Source organism: Anolis carolinensis, chromosome 3, assembly GCF_035594765.1.
Source record: "Anolis carolinensis isolate JA03-04 chromosome 3, rAnoCar3.1.pri, whole genome shotgun sequence".
In the NCBI taxonomy this organism is placed as follows: Eukaryota; Metazoa; Chordata; class Lepidosauria; order Squamata; family Dactyloidae; genus Anolis; species Anolis carolinensis.
Genome location: NC_085843.1, coordinates 186,343,199 through 186,366,028, shown reverse-complemented (window position 1 = coordinate 186,366,028; position 22,830 = coordinate 186,343,199). Strand labels below are relative to the sequence as shown.

Sequence of the window (22,830 nt, the reverse complement as noted above, 5' to 3'; positions counted from 1 at the left end):
GATTGTTGTTCCTGGATTATACTACCATATATTCCAATTCAAAGCAGATAATCTGGATTTTATATGGCAGTGTAGAAGGGGCACAAATCTGCCACCCAGGCTGGATCTACCCTGCATATAATTGAGTTTCTGAATCCAGATTACATTTTGTAACATGATTTTTGTTCCTAGGTTATAAATATCATTTCCTAATTGGTTCTATCATAAAAACATGGGGAAAATTATTAAACTGCAAAAGTTTTGTTTTTGTAGGACATCCTGCAGCACATTTTCCTATAGTTTACCAATGAATATCTCATGGAGTTGCAAACAATTCAACATAGGTTGTGACAGCCACAAATACAAAGTTTCTGGAATAGAACAACTACTCTCAAAGTAAGTACTGCTCAGTTAAACAGGAAATAACACTTTCAAACCAGAAACAGTTCTTTCCCAAATTTTGTTATATAGTATATGTGGGTGTTGCTTTAAAAAAAACAAAACAACCAAACATCATTGTGGAATACTTTAAAGCAGGGGTCCCCAAACTTTTTAAACAGGGGGCCAGTTCACAATCCTTCGGATCATTGGAGGGCCAAACTATAGTTGGCCACGGAGCAATAATAATAATAATAATAATAATAATAATAATAATAATAATAATAATAACAACAACAACAACAACAACAACAACAACAACAATAAAAAAGAGGGTTGGAGGAGACCCTTTGGGCCATTGAGTCCAATCCCCCTCTGCCTTTGTGCACTGAAAGCACAAACAAAGCACCCCTGACAGATGGCCACCCAGAATCAATGTTAATAATAGTAATAAAAAGAGTTAGAAGAGACCCCTTGTGCCATTTAGTCCAACCCCCTTCTGCCTTTGTGCACCAAACGCACTAGCAAAGTATCCCTGACAGATGGCCACCCAGCCACAATGTTAATAATAATAATAATAATAATAATAATAATAATAATAATAATAATAATAATAATAATGATTGTAAGAGAAGAAGAGACCCCTTGGGTCATTTAGCCCAACCCCCTTCTGCCCTTGTGCTGTGGGGGCCGGATAAATGGCTTTGATGGGCCGCATCTGGCCCCCGGGCCTTAGTTTGGGGACCCCTGCTTTAAAGGTTTTATTTCTCCTGTGGATAGACTAGAGGTGGAAAACTCCTATCATGAGAGGACTTTTATTTCAGAATGAACTAGAAATTGGAACTGATCATGTTCCGTTTCATATTTTAACAGGATTTAGTAGGAAAATCATTTTAGATTGTTAAGTCTAAATTATGTATTCTTGTGTAATTTTTACATTTTTGCTGGCCACCGTATTTTCACACTTCACTGTCTAACTCGATTTCTTCTGGAAAGGGAGATGCAAGGGGCACACATCTCTGCAGCTACATAACCTCTCATTACTGTTTTTCAGGTTTTTAAGAAATTATGCTCTTCTGCATAAGCTTGGGTCAAATGTATATCAGCCTGTTACCACAGCTTTGCACAAAGTGTGCCGCTCTCCTAGGTCAAGCCCAAATCTTGCCTTGCTCTTCAGTGTCAATGAATCCTAATCAGCTCCAGAAATAATATGCAATATCTGGGTTTTTTTTAAGGCTTACGCAGATGATGGGTTCATTTCTCAGGAGCTGAGAATTACAATTTCTTTCCTCTTGAAAGACAAAGGAGGAGGAACACCAGTGGTTCATCTCTCAAGAATCATGAAGGAATAAGCAGAGGCTCCTTACTTTGACAGATGCGGGATGCTAAGCTGCAGTAGATGCCTTGAGGGGATAGGAAATTGCAATATCCTTCCTCTTCTGAGGAAAACAATAGTAGCAATTTTCTATTGAGCATCCTAGAGAAGGCAGCAGTGGATTCAGGCCTATGCGGATAGGGATGTGAAGCAGAGAGCAGGCCAGGATAGACCCTGTCAATCAATGCTTTCAAAACGTTTTGAACTGGGGGCTACAGGAGAAGGGATATAGGCTCCTAGAAGACTGCCTGTTAAATGGTTAGATTAGGTCAGTTAGAAGAAGGGAAATGGAGGAGATCAGAAAAAAATTGTTTGGGAGCTGAGAATGTAGTTAATCTAAATGGAAACAACAGTCACAAAATCAGAATAATAATAATAATAATAATAATAATAATAATAATAATAATAATAATAATAATAATAATAACAATAATACTATAAAATACTTTATTTTTTCTATCCCTCCACCATCTCCCCGAAGGGACTCGGGGCGGCTAACATGGGGGCACAGCCCAAACAGAAACAAAGTATAAACAGTTTAAAACACATGGCAAAAATTTAGAACAAAGATACAACAGTCATAGAAAATAATCAATTAAAAACATTGCATACAATAAGACATAAATAACCAAGCAAATAAAGTAATAATACAGACATCAACCACTATGGGTAAAAGGGGGGCTAGGCCTAAGAAGATACATGATTTCAAGGCCTTTTAATAAAGTGCATGGACAGTGACAGAGCATTGGCTGGAATAATGTGATATAGGGTAAATAGGAAGGGAAACAAAGTGCTAGGAGGCAAAGTGTTGGAGATAAGGGTCTATCATGTTGGGTGCTGTTCAAATGCACACTGAAAGAGCCATGTCTTCAGCTGATTGATGAAGGCAGACAGGGTTGGGGCCAGTCTAATCTCCCTAGGGAGGGAATTCCAGAGCCGGGGGGCCACCACAGAGAAGGCCTTCTCCCTCATTCTAGCAAGCTGAGCCTGTGATAGTGAAGGGAACAAGAGGAGGGCCTCCCCTGAGGATCTAAGAGATCGTGCAGGCTCATAGGGGGAAACACTAGGACTAGGACTTGGAAGGGCAGCTATGAAGGTAATAAACAAGATCCTGAATGTAAAGATACATGATTACGTACGAAAGTTAGGATTGTTTATGCCGTCATATTTCCAACCTCTATATATTGTGAAAGCTGGACAGTGAAGAATGTTCATAAGAAGACAACTAATTGAAGATGAATTATGGGGGTACTGTGGGATACAACAAATTATTTTTATTTATTTATTTATTTACAGTATTTATATTCCACCCTTCTCACCCCGAAGGGGACTCGGGGCGGATCACATTATATACATATAGGGCAAACATTCAATGCCCATATACACATAGAACCGAGACAGAGACAGACGCAGAGGCAATTTAATCTTCTCCTGAGGGGATGTTCGATTCTGGCCACAGGGGGGAGCAGCTGCTTCATCATCCACTGTGACGGCACTTCCTCATTCCAACGTCGTAAATTAGTTAAATTTGCCTCCCCACTTTATAAGTGGTACCTTATTTCCTACTTGATAGATGCAACTATCTTTCAGGTTGCTAGGTCAGCAATGAGCAGGGGCTATTTTTTATTTTTTTTTAATTGACGGGTGCTCACCCCGCCACGGGCTGGCCTCGAACTCATGACCTCATGGTCAGAATGATTTATTGCAGCAGGCTGCTCACCAGCCTGAATAAATGGCCCCTGCAAATTAATGGGTCCTGCTAAGATGACTCAACTTACTTACTTTAGTCATATCATGAGAAGGCATGACTCACTAGAAAATACAATGATGCTTGATAAGACAGACAATAAGGGAAGATTGCATTACAGATGAATACACTCAATCAAGGAAGCCATTTTGTCCTGACCCTATATGACCCTAGCAGAGCTGTTGTTGATAGGGGGACTTGGAGGTCTCTCATTTGTAAGGTCACGATAAATCTAGTTGACTTGATGTGGTGGAAATGATAACCTTCTTTAAGATATCTCTGGTAATGTTTATCTATTCTCTTGCTTACTGTTTCCTGTATATACTGGTATGCAGCTTCCTTTACTCTGTGGTTCCTGAGAAGTTATAAAAGGGACTGCAGACTACATGATCACTACTGCAAACAGACTGACTACTACAGACAGGGCCATAGCCAGAAAAAAATTCAGGGTGGGGGTGAAACTTTTTTTAAGCGAATCATGAAGAGTAGTTTTATAACGCAAAGTAAAAATCAGGCTCAGTGGACACTCATGGGGATTTGGTTAATCAGTTAAAATTCATAAGTAAACCAGGTTTAAAAAAAATTGCAGGTGGGGTTGAACCCCTCCCCCCCCCCCCCTTGGCTACAGCCCTGACTACAAACTACTCCACACCTCAGATCACACACTTGCTTGCTGTTTTGCTATAATAAATGTTCTGGTTAGATGGTACAGAACATTATCTCAAACATATCTGAAACTGGACTGATACGTTTTGTACCTATGTATGCTGAACACATAAAGGTTGTGAGTAAACCAAATATGTTATTTTTTATCAAAGTCTACTTCATTTTTGTCTCTTGACTGCATGATATAAAACAAATTATCTTATGGGAGAGTGTATCTATTTTGGGGCACTGAAAAACACTTCTAAAACTCTGCTGTTTTTTATGCAAAATCTGTTTTTATTTTATTTATTTATTTATTTGTATCCCGCCTTTTTCAACCCCAAAGGGGACTCAAGGCGGCCTTAGAAAGGCAACAATTTGATGTCACAACATCATTGAATAAACAAACATTAAAACCAACCAATTAAAACATAACAGGAATTAAAATCACATAATCCAAGTCATATTCCAAGACCATCTGTTTTCCTAAAAGACAAGAGATAACATTTCATTCAATCTAACAACTGAAACTATTACCTTGCATAATTAAATCTGGTTGTATACCACAAGAGAAGAGAATCTTCTAAAGGGATTTTGGCTCTTCTCTGAAAGGTCATGCTTTTCTAAAAATGTTTATTATCTCCAAAAAGTGTTTTTCCCAAAGGTTACGAATGGCATTTTCCAAAATGATGGCAGTTAACAACAACAACAAAATGCTAGTGCTCAGGGCTGTAGCCAAGGGTGGTGGTTCAACACCCCCCCCCCCTCTCCCCGAAAATTTTCAGGTTTAAAAAAATCTGGTTTATCTGTCTTGAGTGTCCACTGAGGTTTATCGATGGAGGCTGATTTCTAAATTATTTTGCATTATGGAACTACTCTTCATGATTTGGTAAAAAGTTTCAACCCCTCCCCCCTCTGAATTTTTTTTCTGTCCATGGCCCAGCTAGTGCTGCATTTTGCACTAGCTGCAGTTTCCATTGCAGTAGTCTAATTAGAAATCTATCAGTGCATGAACTACTGTAGCTAGCTTAGCAATTCTTGTATCTTGCAGTTTTCTGAGACTTGTTTCGAGAAAGTATTGTCCTCTATCTCTTCTTCATTTGGTGGCCTGTAGTAAATTATAAAACACTCTTTTATTTATTTGTTTTTGCTTTACATATGTTCTCTACTGCTCTGTACTCTTCTCTCTTGTGGATTTCTGTACAAGTTCATTTGCCTTTTACCTATTATGCTACTTCCCATCCTTTCCACCCTTTTATTATTATTTTTAATAAGTCATCCCATTAAGTCTCCATTATAGCTATAAACTAATATTTGCCCTCCGGGACTAGAACTTGAAGTTTGTATCTGTTTTTCCCAAACTCTGTGTATTGTTCTATAAACATACAAACCCTTGTTTGTTCTCACCTTTTATTTTATTTTGTTTCACTGTTGCTCCTATCCTTCCTCTCAGCTGCTCCTCTAGAATTCCCATATTTGTTATTAGAGTTTGCCTTTGGATAGGTCATTTCCAAGCCCCAGCAATTTAGTTTAAAGCTCTCTTGATAAGATTCGCTATGTTTTTGCCAAAGACGTTCTTTGTGAAGTGCAGTTCATCTGTAGCCAAGAGTCTTCCATCTGAGAAGTAAAGACCACGGTTCCAGAAGGCAAATCTCTCCAGTTGACACCATCCATATACCTAGAAATTTACTTGCAATTGGTTTTCTTAAAGTCATTTTTGTTTCAGTGGACATTTATTAGTTTATTTGTTTTTCACATCTGATGTTTTAATTACTTCTACCTGGTTTGCTTTGCTTCCGCTTATTGTTCTATTTTTCCCCTTGACCTCGAGGATCCTATTTCATTTGTTTTCTTTGCTGTGATCTATGTTGTATCTTAATTGGAAAGGGAAAAACAGATTTTAATTGAAGCGGATTGATTCTTTTAAAATCCTATAATATCACCTGGATACGATTATATCTTAATGCTCTTTGTGCAGCCTGAATGTTATGTTGGACACTGACCAAGTGAAATAATCAATGGCTCTGAAAACACAGGAAAAATGAATAGCCCTGAAGAATTCCTCTGGGGAAGTCAACATTAATTGATTTAATTCTTTTTGTGGTGACTATATATTATGTGTATGACTTTTAAATTAAAAGCTGTTTACATTTTTATCTGTATTTTAAAAAGAGGGCTGCAGATTCTACTCTCTTTTTAAAGACAAATGTCAACAAACCATTTGCATTTTATCTGTCTACAGCCTGTCCAAGGCAAGCCTAATTTATTCTAGTGTTCTATTACATTTGATTGTTCATATTTTAATTTAAAATAGTTAAATAAGTTACTAAATGTTGGGAATCGAGGAGCCATTAAGCTCAAATCACCCTCTTTATGAGGTAAATTCCCATTAAAATAGCAGAATGTATGGAAGCATTTATTCCAATGCAGCAGTGAGACTTACGGGGTGTGAGTTTAGGAAAGCCTTTGTATTCTTCAAGATGGCGAAGGACCGCAAAGCCAGCTTCAAAGTTTAAAAGCATTTATTGAGGTAAAAAGAAATCCATTGATGGATAGAAAGGTTTGGAGCTAACTAGCTTATCAAATCTGATCTAATACACATAGACGGATCAAAATAACAAAGATCTAGATAGCTACATCTTGACTACAAGAGGGGACAAAAATGCATCCTCTCTCTGGAACAAAGCAGGAAGAATGAATGTCAACCAACCTCCTGGTGGGTCACTTTCTTCTCTAGGGCCATAAACATTTCAAAGGCCAAATTGTTATATCAACCCCTAGGAGAGATCACATTTCTAAAGCATCAAAGGGTGGGGTTGACCTAAACAGGACAGGAAGGAGGAAACAATAGTGAAGCCTAATCAAAGCATGTATAGGACAGTGGGAAGGTGTCCCTAAGTCTTTTTTAGGCTTCCTATCTAACCATAGAGACTAAGGCAGTGCAGGATGACATTTTTCCAACACTAAATAGATGTTTTATCAACTTTTATATGGATTTTTTTTTAAAAAAATGTGCAATCACAGGGAAATTGGAAACAGGTAACAGAGCAGAATAGGTTGAAGACTGAGCTAGTGTTGATGGGTTGAAATGTTCCTGAATATGGTCCATGCAATTCATAAACATTTTATCAGACCAATTATTCCACAGTTTACCATGTATACTTCTAGAATGCATGTCATTTTGCTTGCAATTAGTATAGCTAAAAGGACTCCTAAGGGCTTGGATAGTTTTATGTATCCCTAATACAGGGGTTCTCAAACTGTGCTCTGTGGAGCCAATAGTGAGGGGCTCCGTTGCACCATGCTGCTTCCCAGTTTCTCCTCTTTCCTCCTCCTGAGAAATGCAAAGAAATTAAAGAAATTAAAGCCGGAAACAACAGTAGCAGCATCCTCCTGGGCCACAGACCCTTTCTCCCCCACCTCCCTTGCTGCCCAGACTTTTTCTCTCCACTCAGACCCCCCTTTCTTTGCTTCCCGTTTCCCTCCCATTCAAGGAGTACTCTGGTTGTGTTTTTCCTGCATAGCAGAAGGGGGTTGGACTGGATGGCCTTTGGGGCTTCTGTTGTTATTGTGTTGTTGTTGTTGTTGTTGTTGTTGTTACAAGGGCTGGATGGACATCTGTTGGGGTGTATGTTTTCCTGATTGGCAGAAGGGAATTGGACTGGATGGCCTCTGGGGTTTCTGCTATTATTATTACATTATTATTATTATTATTATTATTATTATTATTATTATTATTATTATTAATTACAAAGGCTAGGTGGCCATCTGTTTGGGGTGCTTTGATAGTGCTTTTCTTGCATAGCCGGAGGGTGTTGGACAGAATGGTACCTGGGGTCTTCCACTGAAACACTGTTAAATTTATATTGGTTAAAAGTGTTCTTCATTTTAAATATTGTATCATTCTTTCTTTCTTTTTTCTTTGCACTGTGTGAATTTGTTTAAACAAACACTCTCCATTCATTTGCCACTGGCCTGGCCCATGCCTGATATATGTACATTATATATAACATAATGTGTAGTATATAAACAATTCTTGGGGCTCCATGAGAAACTCTGTGGATGTAAAAGTTTGAGAACCCCTGCCCTAATAATTTCTTAAGTCCTGGTGTAAGATCTTGAAATATACTCATTTATCACAACCCAATTACAGTAGAGTCTCACTAATCCAAGCCTCGCTTGTCCAAGCCTCTGGATAATCCAAGCCATTTTTGTAGTCAATGTTGCCAATATATCGTGATATTTTGGTGCTAAATTCGTAAATACAGTAATTACAACATAACATTACTGCATATTGAACTACTTTTTCTGTCAAATTTGTTGTAAAACATGATATTTTGGTGCTTAATTTGAAAAATCATAACCTAATTTGATGTTTAAATAGGCTTTTCCTTGATCAGTCCTTATAATCCAAGATATTCGCTTATCCAAGCTTCTGCCGGCCCATTTAGCTTGGATTAGTGAGACTCTACTGTATTGATATTTTTGCATATTCCAAGAAGTAATATTTTAGCACACATTTGTGCACTGTGTATTTATTTATGTCACATTGTCCATACAAGGCAGCAGATATGTCAATGCCCATGCTGTCATCTCATCTCCACTCTCTCATTCACCAGTCACACACACACATATAGAAAAACACAGGGAGAAGAGGAGATCCTAGCAGTCAGTAAATGCCATGTAAAACCTTAAAAAACATAGTTTATGACTATAAGAGGTCATACTAGAAAACTCTAAATACAAAAAGAACCGTAACTTGGTATTTCTTCATATATAGTAGCATTTGGGGGTTAAAAACAATGCAATGTCCCCCTGGGGAGATAGGGTGGCCTATAAATAAAGTTGTTATTGTTGTTGTTGTTGTTGTTGTTGTTGTTATTATTATTATTATTATTATTATTATTATTATTATTATTATGTCAAAGTATCCCATCATACTATATAGTAGAACAACATGCAATATTTAATATTTGCCCTTAACAATTGTGTAACCACATTCTACATGGAATTCAAACAGAGGGAAGAAAAGAGCAAGAAGAAGTGGTGCTTTTCAAGCAACACAATTGAATATACAGAGAAAAAATATCACTGTCTTATAGAAAAAGCATTTGAATAACCCACAATGATTTGGAAACTGCTGGTGATTCTTGGTTCTGGGAAAGTTAGCGCTCAGCAAAAGTGAGCTGTGACTGATTATCCTTTGGTGAGGAGCTGTCCCTTCAGCACTATCTCAGTTACTCAGATTACAATTTCAGAGCTGTTTGCCACTCTCCGTTTTGTTCATAACCAGCATGACAGAGAGAACATAACCAGCATGACAGAGAGGTTTGAGTGTTGGATTAGGAGGCCAGGGTTTAAATCCTGACTTGGTCATGCAAACCAACCAGGCAAGCCTAAATAGCCCAACACTGTGATACTGAAGCTGTCACAAACACAAACTGTAACTTAGAATTCACAGGGAACACATTTCCTGAAGACAGGCAACGTTGATCACACTTTAGTGCTATCTTTGTGGTCGAAAACATTATTAGATAAAGACATAGATACATATATAATTGGGAAGAAGGGAAACTGGCCACAGTTAACATATCATAAAGTCTGTGGAGCAATAGCCACCTATTTCATATCCTCTATATAATATGTTTTGTAGAATACATAGTATTAATACAGTAAAGAGCAAAAGATAACTGTCAGATTAGCTGTTGACATGATGCTTTCCCAATCAAGTATAACATTGTGTACCCACAGCATATAATGTTGATTTTAGCAATTTAGAGAAGGCATGTTGTATCTTGAGGACACCCATAAGAAGGAAGATGGGCACTGTTCTCTCTGTTTCCTTATGTGCAGTTACCATAACAACTCCACATAAGGCTTCAATAAAAATAGAAACCAGTTTTGCCTCCTGTTCTCACTTCATTTTCTAGGACTGACCTGCTTCAGAAGGTCTTACTTATTTCTGAGAGTTACATGGCACCTTAAAATCTAGTATCCAAATTAATTAGAAGAATAGTTACAATATTATTGAATACAAAGAAAATATATTTTAAAAAACCTAAAAAGCAGCAATCATAGGTGGAAATTAACTCCAGGATGTGTTAGGCCCTGAAGTGAGGTGAGGCATCTAGACTGTCTTCAAGCAGATCCTAATGAAGGAGGGCCTCAGGGAAGGACAGGCTAGAAATGCTCAGTAATATATTTTTATACTTTTGGATCTTTCTCGTTCTTCCTAATCCTAGATCTTTGGAAGTAGGTTAGACCATAGCGTCTTAAACTTTTCACTCATGGCCCCTTTCTGGCTGAGAAATTTTCATGTGACCCCGGGTATATAGGTATATCAATTCAAATAGTATAAAATCAAATAATTACCTATAACCAGCATTTGCAAGGCTTGCTAAACAGACTGATTTCCTTTTGATGAAGCACAGAGGAAGCATCAGTCCACTCTGAACACTGCATGACAGATTTGTGGAAATGTCTGAAACAGCCACAAAGGCCCGATCTACACTGCCATAACATCCAAATTGTCTACTTTGACCTGGACGATATGCATATACACTGCCATTTAATCCAGATAATCTAGATTCAGAAACTGGATTATATGGGAGTGAAAATGGGGCCAAAGTGATGTCCTGAACACAGACACAATGGGACTTAAACATTGAGCAAAGGGGTTGGGATCCATGGATCTCATACAAGAAGGTGCCCATTCATTCCAGACAAGAGAACTGTGGATAGAGATGTGGTTTATCTCCCCTTCCCCCTGCAAGAGATGGGGCCTGTGAAGTGCATTGTAAGATGAACATAGAACCATAGAATAATAACAGAGTTGGAAGAGACCACATGGGCTATCTAGTCCAACCCCCTGCCATGCAGGGAAAGCACAAAGTATCCCTGACAAATGGCCATCCAGCCTATATAAAAGTTTCCACAGTAGGAGCTTCCACCACACTTCTAGGCAGAGAGTTCCTCTGCTGAACAGCTCATATGGTCCAGAAGTTCTTCCTAATGTTCAGGAGGAATTTCCTTTCCTGTAATTTGAACCCATTGCTGCAAGTCCTAGTTTCAAGGGCAACAGAAAAATAGCCTGCTCCTCTTCTTTATGCTCCTTTCACATATTTATACATGGAGTGAGCGCCCGCTATTAGCTCCAGCTTCTGCCAACCTAGCAGTTCGAAAACATGCAAATATGAGTAGATCAATAGGTACCGCTCCGGCGGGAAGGTAACGGTGCGCCATGCAGTCATGCCGGCCACATGACCTGAGAGGTGTCTACAGACAACGCCAGCTCTTCGGCTTAGAAATGGAGATGAACACCAACCCCCAGAGTCAGACATGACTGGACTTAATGTCAGGGGAAACCTTTACCTTTACCTTTACCTTATTATGTCTCTTCTCAACTTCCTCTTCTGCAGGTGAAATATCCCCACCTCTTTAAGCCACTCCTCATAGGGATTCATGGTCTCCAGACCTTTGATCATTTTAGTCGCCCTCCTCTGCACACCATCCAGTTCGTCAATACTCTTTTGGAGCCTCCGGTGGCCTAGGGGATAAAAGCCTTGTGACTTGAAGGTTGGGTTGCTGACCTGAAGGCTGCCAGGTTCGAATCCCACCCGAGGAGAGCGTGGTTGAGCTCCCTCTATCAGCTCCAGCTCCATGCGGGGACATGAGAGAAGCCTCCCACAAGGATGGTAAAACATCAAAACATCCGGACGTCCCCTGGGCAACGTCCTTGCAGACGGACAATTCTCTCACTCCAGAAGCAACTCCGGTTGCTCCTGACACGGAAAAAAAAACCTCTTTTGAATTGTGGTCCCCAGAATTGGACACATTCTAGGTGGGGGTCTGACGAAAGCGGAATAGAGGGGGCACTGTGACTGAACATTAGGAAGAACTTCCTGACCGCAGGAGCTGTTCAACAGTGGAACTCTCTGCCTCAGAGTATGTGGTGGAAGCTCCTTCCCTGGAAATTTTTAAACAGAGGCTGGATGGCTTTTTTTTCGTGTCAGGAGCAACCGGAGTTGCTTCTGGAGTGAGAGAATTGGCGGTCTGCAAGGACGTTACCCAGGGGATGCCCGGATGTTTTGATGTTTTACCATCCTTGTGGGAGGTTTCTCTCATGTCCCTGTATGGAGCTGGAGCTGATAGAGGGAGCTCATCTGCGCTCTCCCCGGGTGGGATTCGAACCTTCAGGTCAGCAACCCAACCTTCAAGTCACAAGGTTTTTGTCCCCTAGGCCACCGGAGGCTCCGGCTGGATGGCTATCTGTCAGGGATGCTTTGTGCTTTTCCTCGCGCGCTCGGCCCCGCCCACTCGTCCGGCCGCTCGCCCGCCCGCCTTTTTTCCCTCGGCTCCGGGTGCCGCGTGCCGGGTTGGCACCTGGATCCTCCTGACAGAGCCCCGCGCGCGCTAGGCTGCCAGAAGGGCGGGGCTGGGGCACAGAGGGCGCTGATTGGTGCCGGCGGGAGGGGAGGGGCGGGACAAGGCGAGGCGGGGCGCGGCGGCCTGGGGGCTGCTGCAATCCGCGGGCAGCAAGCGCGGCGGCCCCGCTGTCTGTCTACCTGCTGCGGGAGGAGGAGGAGGAGGCGCTTCTTCATCCCTGCGGGACCCGAGGCCAGGCTCCTCCGCGGGGAAGGACGGGGCAGCCCTGCGGCAGTCTGCCCAGGTGAGCAGAGGCGGCGGCGGGCCAGACAAAGGGCGGCGGCAGCGGGGCTGGCTTCGAGAATGACTGAGGGACAGATGGAGGGTTGCGGAGGAGGGGCAGCTTTGCAGGTTTCTTTTGGAGGGAGGGGAGGGGGAAGGGGAGGGGGTCTCCGTCCTTTGTGCCGCGCGGAAGAGGAGTCTCTGCTCAACCCCTCGGACCGCGGGGAGCCGCCTCTGGGGAAGGGAGGTGGACGGGGGAGCCGAGGCGCCTCCGCATCCCTTTGCACCCCATGGAGCCCTGTACACCTGGAGGACGGAGGAGCTCTGCCCCGGAGGGAGGTCTTGGTGGGGCGGCGGGCTTAAGAAGAAGAACCCCTTCCTCCGCCTCAGGTCTGGTGCCTTTCCCTCAGAAGGAGAGGCCATCTTGAACTTGCTCCCTTCCCCAGGCTTCCCTTCGAGCCATGCTTCCCTTTTTTTGGCTTCTGAGTCTATTCCCCGTTATCCGTTGAAGCCGCAACTGAATCCCTTTCTGCCTGTTTTAATGCAGACTAAACAGAGCTGTTTCATTCCCCTCCTCTTTTGGGGTGAGCATTTTGGAGATTGGGCCACCTGAGCCCATGGAACCTCTTCCCACAAGAGGCCTTCTTAGACTGAGAGCGTAGGCCAAGCGCCAAGGGCTGCTGCCTACAGGTGGCTGGAAGTCCAAAATCTTCTCATTAAAAAGGAGCAAGAAGACTGTGGCAGTAATGGCATACTAGTAATCCTAACTGCAAGGAGCCCCGGTGGTGAAGTGTGTTAAAGCACTGAGCTGCTGAACTTGCAGACCGAAAGGTCCCATGTTCAAATCCCAAGAGCAGCGTGAGTAACCGCTGGTATTTATTTATTTATTTATTTATTTACAGCATTTATATTCCGCCCTTCTCACCCCGAAGGGGACTCAGGGCGGATCACATTACACATATAGGCAAACATTCAATGCCTTTTAACATAGAACAAAGACAAGACAAACATAGGCTCCAAGCAGGCCTCGAACTCATGACCTCCTGGTCAGAGTGATTCATTGCAGTGATTCATTGCAGCTGCTCTCCAGCCTGCGCCACAGCCCGAGCCTGGTAGCTCCAGCTTCTGCCAACCTAGCAGTTCAAAAACATGCCAATGTGAGTAGATCAATAGGTACTGCTCCGGCGGGAAGGTAACGGCGCTCCATGAAGTCATGCCGGCCACATGACCTTGGAGGTGTCTACGGACAATGCCGGCTCTTCGGCTTAGAAATGGAGATGAGCATCAGCCCCCAGAGTTAGACATGACTGGACTTAACGTCAGGGGAAACTTTTATCTTAGAGGACTATGCAGTGGGTTAAACCGCTGAACTGCCGAATTTGCTGACCGAAAGGTCGGTGGTACAATTCCGGGGAGTGGGGTGAGCTCCCGCTGTCAGCTCCAGCATCTGCCAACTTAGTTCAAAAACATGCAAATGTGAGTAGATCAATAAGTACTGCTCCAATGGGAAGGTAACAGCGCTCCATGCAGTCATGCCTTCCACATGACCTAGGAGGCGTCTACAAACAACGCTGGCTTTTTGGCTTAGAAATGAAGATGAGCATCAACCCTCAGAATCAAACACGACTAAACTTAATGTCAGGGGAAAACTTTATCTAGAGGACCAATGAAGGCACCCCAACCTGTATTTTTATTTCATTTTACACTCATTAGTGCTTAGATTTGGTGACATTATATTTCTAGACAATAAATCATAGCAAATAATAATAATAATAATTTAATTTTTTTATCCCACCCCTATTTCCTCTGGGCAGGGACTCTGGGCAGCTATAACATGGGGCCATACCCAGGTAATCACAATAAAACAATATAAAATACATACATCAAACAAAACAAAGCAAAATAAAACACATTTATCCACATTGGCATAGTAAAATAATAAAATAATAAAGATGACATAATAGAACATAATTTAAAAGCAGGCCTAAAGCCTTCATCCAACATTGTGTTATTGAAGGCTTTCATGGTCAGAATCACTGGGTTGCTGTTAGTTTTCCAGGCTGTATGACCATGTTCCAGAAGCATGTCCATAGATAAATGAACCCCACTTACTTAATTTCCAACAGACCTCACAACCTCTGAGGATGTCTGCCATAGATGTGAGCGAAACATCAGGCAGGCATCCTCAGAGGTTGTGAGGTCTCCCAACAAAGGATTCTCCCATGCAGGAAGCAGCCAAACTTTGAAGCTGCAAGGCCATTCAATACTAATCAAAGTGGCCAATTACAACATTCACACCTGCCTCAAACAGACAAGAGTTCTTTCTCCTACCCTAGACATCATTCAGCTTATATAAACCCCATTGTCTAGTTTCCAACAGACCTCACAACCACTGAGGATGCCTGCCATAGATGTGGGCAAGATGTCAGGAGAGAATTCTTCTGAAACATGGCCATACAACCCAGAAAACTCACAGCAACCTACATTCAACATTGTGTTGATGTTTCTTAGGCCCCTTCCACACCGCTAGATAAAATCCACCTTGAACTGGATTATATGGCAGTGTGGACTCAGATAACCCAGTTCAAAGCAGATTTTGTGGATTAATGGCCTTGATATTCTGGGTTATGTGGCTGTGTGGAAGAGCCCTAAGGTGAACGGTCATCCACTTAGCTCAGTAGTTCCCAACCATTGTCCGTGGACCACCAATGATCCCTAAGAACTAAAATATGGTCCGCAACCTCACCATTACTACACGGTTGCAATGAGGGCAACTAGTCTTGCAAAACCCTCTTATAGTGCCGAGGCAATGGGGATGTCAGGAGAGGAGAGGTTGACTACCAAGAAAGGCGTAACAACAAGTCTCCTGACTGCTGCTCCTCCTCCTCTCTCCTTCCCCCTGAGCGGAGCCATTCCATGTGGTGCATGGTAGCGAGGACGCCTTGGTGTCTTCATTTTTAGGCCTGTTATTTGGGGTGCTGATTCAGAAAATTGCATTGGATAGACCACATGAGCTCTATATTTTTAAATATGGTGTTCTGTAGGTGAGCAGATGGCAACTACTGGATGGTATATGTTCTGTATCAGAAACTAGAGCTGATGTGGTCTATCCAATGCAATTTTCTGAATCAGCACCCCAAATAGCCAAACCGAATCTAAAGTTGGCCAAAACCTGATCTGTAACCGTTTTGGCACTATTGTTGGAGAGTGGTCCCTGGTCAAATGGTCCCTGGTCAAAAAAAGTTGGGAACCACTGATTTAGCTGGAGCAGCTTTAAACATATTTTAAAATGTTCCTCCATGGAAGCAGCAGTCATAAAATGACAGCTGACCAGGAAGCTGGAGACTATAGGCCCTTCTCGACGGCCCCAATATCCCAGAATTTGATCCCAGGTTTTCTGTTTTGAACTGTATTATATGAGTCCATACTGCCAAATAGTCTGGGTTAAACAGAAAACCTGGGATCAGATCCTGGGATATAGGGCCTATCTGGAAGGGCCCTAGAACTCAAACAATGGGTTCAAATTCCAGGAAAGGAGATTCCACTTGAACATTAGGAAGAACTTCCTGATCGTGAGAACTGTTCAAAACTCTGGAACTCTCTGCCTGGGAGTGTGATTGAGGCTTTTAGGCAGAGACCAGATGGCCATCCCTCAGAGATGCTTTAATTGTGTTTTTCCTGCATGGTAGGGGCTTGGACTAGATGTCCTGTGTGGCCTCTTCCAACTCTATTATTCTATAATTTATGACTTACAAACAACTCATAGTCAAGGAGGAATCTGAGACAACAGGAAGTGGGAGAAATCTGCCCCTCGGAAGGGAAATTGACAATCCCAAGTAGCATCTCAGCCTGGAGGACAGACTGCAGATTTGATGGCACAAGTGGGGGGCTCCTCTAGGATGAAAGACTGCAAGTTTTGGGGTTCTTTGGTTAAGAGTCATGTGGAAAAGCAAGTGATGACAGACTTGAGGGGAAAACTTATACAATTCTGCACGGTGGGGAGAAAGGTCAGGGGGACAGATTCTCCCATCTTTCAAAATTCCAGAAACGCTTATCTCTTACAGTATTAGAAACTACATCATTCATTGAAATGCAGGGTGAATGGAAATGCCTACTGTACTTTCCCATGATCAAACTATGGAGCTCATTAATGGCCACCAATGTGAACGCCTTTGAATGAGGAATAGGCGGATTCATTTAGGATAAGCCCATTCATAGCAGCTGTTCTGTTTACTCCATTTACAAGACATCACACCTTTCATTACCAGTGATGTGTTGTTGAAGGTTTTCATGGTCAGAATCACATGGTTGCTGTGAGTTTTTTGGGCTGTATGGCCATGTCCCAGTAGCATTCTCTCCTGATGCTTCACCTGCCTCTGTGGCTGACAATTGACCTCTAAAAATGCCAGCCACAGATACAGGTAAAACATCAGGAGAGAATGCTACTGGGACATGATCATACAGTCCAAAAAACTCACAGTAACCCAATACCAGTGATGGTTGGTGGCTTCCAGATCACTGGGCCATTGGATCGGCCCTTCAAAGCTCAGGCACATGCAGTGTGATTCTTATACTTTGTTCTATGGGTGCAGTTTCTCCTATTCACACCCTCTTGTCAAAATAATTTTTCTCCTTCTTTTGATTGCATTAAGACAGTAAGCTTACACTGAGTGCATGTACAAGCAGTGTTTAAAAAATAAAAATGGACATCCCCAAGAGACAAATGCTAAGCAGGACAACATGAACTCTTACCTCTGAAGGAATCTAGTTCTGTTAAAATGATTAATTGAGAGAGAACAACGGATCTTGTAATGCTCTGAGAGATTTCCCAACTTCTAGAGCTGGCGATCCTTTTGGTCTGAGGAGTGGGCAATGAGGCAGGCAATGGATGTATTGCTCCTAAGTATCCCCTGCTATAATGCACAGCACTGGCTCCTTAGTTTTTGGAGCAATCAGTTGCTTGGTTAGATACTTAGATAAATGATGGACAAGATGATCAAACACCAAGCAGAGACGATTTTAGGACCTCATCTGTGAAGGGGAGTGTAACAAGGAAGCTATTTGCTGCCATTGCTTCAGTATGGTGTTGTCCAATTGCATTAATAGTTCAGGGTGTTCTAAAGGGCAATTACATTTCAGACCCTAAGGTAATGAGAAGGAGCGCTGAGAAGCCTGTTGTAATGAAAGTGCCAAACACTTTGCTAAGAAAATTGTTCATGCCCTCACTGACCTATGCTCTAGCTTGGATTCTACTTTGAGTGGAAATTCTGTTGTGATAATTGAGGCAATCATATTGATGGATGGGTTTGTTTGTTTTATTTAAAGCAATTTACAATGGCATTTTGGTTTATTCATCTTGAAGGTGTGAATGAGACCCTTAGCTTGTTCGTTAGAGTGGTGTCCCTCATGACTGAGAACAGCTGCTGGAGGAGGTTTGGCCATTTGTGTGGCAGAAAGATGATTAGACCCCAGCTCCTCCAAAAGAAGCCAGTGTATTTATTTGTTTGTTTGTTTGTTTGTTTGTTTTAGATACCGCTCTTCTCCCTCAGGGGGACCCAAAACGATCTTACACAATGGCAGAATTGGATGCCACATATAATACAAAATGTAATAAAACCAACAGTCGTAAAACACAATTAAAAGCTGATATCTAAATCCAATTAAAACAATAAAAACCCTGTGACTGTTACAACAGGGGACTTATTGTAAGACCTTTGCTTAAAAAAGACATCATTGGATCTGAACACACTATGTTCCTACTAGATTGTTTCCAACCTTCCTCTTTTAAATAAGGCCTTAGAGTGACAACACAACTCTAGGCTTCCCTGGAAGAAGCTGATAAACTAAATCAATTCCACTCCAGGTTGAGTGGATCTTGCCATAGCTGTCCATTTACAACCCAAGTAGATCAATGTAATATCCGGGACGATTCCAGGGATTGCTGATTGGTACAGAACTGCTCTCAGCTCACTTGTAATGGACTAAGACAATTGAGGTGTTGTTGTGTAACTTCAAGTCATTGCCAACTTGAAGGCAACCCTATAACTGAGTTTTCTTTGTTCAAAAGAGCTTTGCATTCTTTGAGGCTGAGAGAGTGTGAATTTCTCAGGGTCTTTGTGGCCAAGTGAAAATTCCAGCGCTCAAACCACTGTGCCAAACAGACTTTTTGAGTGAAGTGTGAATTGGTGTTGCTACCAAGAAAGTCCACAAGCCATTTAAAGGTAAAGACAATGACACTGAATTAAGGCTGAAGTGCTCCCTCAATGAGTGTGCCAAATACGCATCTGTCACTCTCATTGTGAGAGCACTTCTACCTTAATTCAATGCCATTGTCTTTACCTTTAAATGGCTTGCATGCTTTCTTGGTAACTTCTTCCTGGCTATAGACATACCAGCCAGAGAAGACAAAGTAGATTATTTAGTTCCTTTCCCAACCAGGTTCAGGCCATGTTTTGGAACAGAAACCATTTGGACCACTTTAATTAATGAAACATACCAGAATCTGAACAGGGTAAGTCTGCCCTTCTTGGTTTTGCTCAGTATTTCAGGGGCAGTTGATACCATTGATCAAAGTGATAAACTGTCATGATTGATGGCATCTGGACTGTTTTGTTGATATGTGACCTGTGATGGCAGAGCCAAGTAGGGTTGGGTTGAAAGTTCACATCAGGCACCTTTGAGGAGCGATTGCTTGAATTCATGGCTGTTTCTATATGGGGCTCCTCAGGGTTTATTGTATGTGTTTTAACATTTATGTGAAAGATTCTAATTGTGCATTGTTGTTGTCCCAAGGAAAAAGCCAATTCTACCCCCCTCTTTTTTTAACACGTGCAAGGAGATCACAAAGCACTGAATGTGGGTAAACACATTCAGTTTCAGATAAGACAAATCAGAATCTCTCTCCCCCCCCCCTATTGTGTCCACTATTCACATTCCCTAACCCTTATTGTATTTTTTGTTTCCCATCCTCTTTTCTCCCCCTTATCAATCCTTATCACTCCCCCGTCCCTTTTGTGTGTGAGAGGTGTGTTGCACTTGTTTTATTGTTGTTTGTTACTGTATGTTGTTATGATGTATGTACGTAACTTTTCAATAAAAATATCTTTAAAAAAAAGAATCTCAGTTGGTTGGTATACAACCTGTTGGCCAGACAATCAGGACAACTCTTGACTTTCCTGGAAGAAGGTGATTAATTGGAGTTGGAATACCACCTGTGCTCAAAATGGTTATATTCCCTCAGAAGAAACAAATTTAAAGCTTGGATCAGAGCTGTCTTAACAGCATTATTGACCACCAGGCAAAGCAGTGCACTGGGTCCTGCCTACACAATAAATTCACAGGAATAAAAAGGGAAGGGAAGGGGACCCACTCAGTCAAAGGAGAGGGGACACTTCTCTTTTTCCACACCCATGGTGCTAAATGCACCCTGCTTTACACATGGCATCTGTACCCCCTTTTTGATTCCCCCTCCCCCTTACACACACACACATATGGGGAGGGGGAGAGAAGTAGGAAAGGGAAGATATAAAGAAACAAGAAAAAATGAAATGTTGGTGTAATTTCACAGTAATTTTTTTCTCACATATGCAGTCTCCCTGCTACTGTAATTTTTCTCCTTCTACTGAGTTAGTGGGGAATTTGAATGTTGAGGAAGGTGATTAGAAAACTAATGTTAAATTTCGTTCTTTGCATGGATTAGCATGGGCCCCTATCATTGCTGGGCCCCTGGACAACTGTCTAGCATGCCCATGCATTGAGGTGGCACTGGCTTGGATCCAGTATTGTCCCAAGATATCAAGGTGGCTGCTATGGCCATGAGACCCCTAGCAAGTATTGACAAGTATTTCAGCTGCACACTTCTGGGAAAAGGTGAATCTTACCCCAGTAATATGTGCGTTACTTTAATTGCTTTGATGGTTTCAGAATTATGACTAGAAAAACCTCTTTGGTGTGTACTTTAGCACACCAAATCAACTTGAATCAACTGTCCCAGCTTCAACTTTGCTTTTGAGCCCATTCAGGGAGTTGGCTTTGATCAATAAACTTGTCGCCGTCCAGGTGTTTTGGACTTCAGCTCCCAGAATTCCTGGCTAGGGCTTCTGGGAGTTGGAGTCCCACACAGAAAGCCACAAATTTGACATCTCTGCCCCAAACAGTTTGGAACAGGCTATCTGAAGGGCTGCCTCCTTCATATGGATCCACCTGTGTTTTGCAGTTTTCATCAGTTGCCTTGAATTATGCCCACCCACAAAAATGGCACGGTTGGTAGGTGCATAAACAAGGATATTTAAGTAGCAGCACCCCCAATGTGTAATTCACATTAAAGGGAAGTTAAGTAGGTGCTATCCCTGTGGACTTTTAAGTATATAGAGAAGACTATCTTTAGCTTTCCAAACTGTTCTTTATTTTTTAAAAATAATGCTTTAGCTTTTGTTTTTATATTATTATTATTATTATTGTATTTTATGTAATGTAATGTAATTGTTCAACTGTTTAACTGTCTAGTATACCAACAAAGAGTATATTATTTATTATTTTTATTTACTTGATTTGATTCATTAGATTTCTACCCCAGCTTTCTTCCTCCCACATGAGACATTAATTCAATTTACTAATCAGGACATTTCATATTAGTATGCTCATCAAAGAAAGAAAACGAGCTCTGTAAATCTGCTGCAAGAACCTGAGAGACAGAGAATGCCCACTTTCCATTTAGAAAAGAAAGATGATACATTGTTATGTATAAAAAATATGGTGGATAAAATGGATAGGATAAAAGATTATTTAGAGACATTTGGAAGGACAACAGGTTTACAAATAAATTGGAATAAATCAGAAATGATGCTATTGAATTACACAAAAAAGGAAGAAAGGGATTTTATAGAACAGAGCAAGATGGGAATAAGAATTAAGAATAAATTAAAATATTTGGGAATAATTATAACCAAGGATTTAAAAGAAATGGAAGAGGAAAATATAATAGTCTTAAGGGATAAGGTTAAAAAGCAATTATTAGAATACGAAAATTTAAATTTATCATGGTTTGGGAAAATTGCATTAATAAAAATGAAAATACTTCCAAGGATAAATTTTATATTTAGAATGCTACCACTTCAAATTACGGAAAAAGAATTGAATAAATGGCAGCTAGTGATAAATAATTATTGTAATGGTAATAAGAGAAATAGGATAAACAAACAATTATGGTACAGACCGCAAAAGGAAGGGGGACTAGAACTCCCAAATATAAAACAATATTATGAAGCTAATAGATTAAGACTGGTTATTGAAGGAATGATAAACAAGGATGATATAGAATGGTTAAAAATAGATTCTGAAAAAGTAGAGGAAGAAATTCGGAATATATTTTTTAAGGATTTCATGAGAAAGGAAATTAGGGAAATTGGAAACCCAATGTTAAAGAATGTATTAGATATATGGATTAAATATAAGAAAAAGTTAATACCGGAGGGTTCAAGAATAATCCCAGTTATAATGGAAAGGAAGTTCCCAAAATTTTTTAAAAATATATTGGATAAAGTATTAAGGGAAAAAAACCTAGATAAAATAGGGGACTGGATTAAGAGGGGAATGAAGAAAGAAAAGATAAAGGAGGAATTTGGGGAAATAAAATTGACATGGTTCCATGGTGTTCAGCTAGAGCAATGGTATAAGAATTGGGTAAAAAATAATAAAGAGGGGAAGGAACCTAACCAATTTGAACAAATAATACAAAATGGAAGGGATATAGATGATTATAAAAAAATGAAAGGTGTAACTGGTAGAATCTATAGAATATTGGGTGGAATAAAAGAAGGAGAGAGAAAAAATATTACTCTTAAGGAATTATGGGAGGAGGAGTTAGAGATGAAAATAAATGAAATGGAATGGTCGCAATTGTGGAAACAAAGGCACTTGAAAAATTTATCAATAAGAGTTAAAGAAAATTATTATAAGATAATTTGGAAATGGTATTTAACGCCATTAAAAATGTCAAATATTAATAAAAACCATCCAAAAAATTGCTGGAGAGGCTGTCAGGAAGTGGGAACATATATAC

General features: G+C 41.0%; 1 protein-coding gene across 3 annotated transcripts in view; it reads left to right on the top strand.

Moving 5' to 3' along the window:
- The first annotated feature begins 12,370 nt into the window (after positions 1-12,370).
- The window catches only part of psd (pleckstrin and Sec7 domain containing), a 128,872-nt gene continuing 118,412 nt past the window's right edge, over positions 12,371-22,830 (top strand). For 2 of the 3 annotated variants that reach the window (XM_008114227.3, XM_008114224.3), the window contains exon 1: positions 12,371-12,792. In XM_008114227.3, the coding sequence (XP_008112434.2) occupies positions 12,402-12,792 (391 nt within the window). In that variant the 5' untranslated portion in view covers positions 12,371-12,401. The remainder of the gene's footprint in view (positions 12,793-22,830) is intronic. The other variant, XM_008114225.3, reaches the window with a different exon arrangement.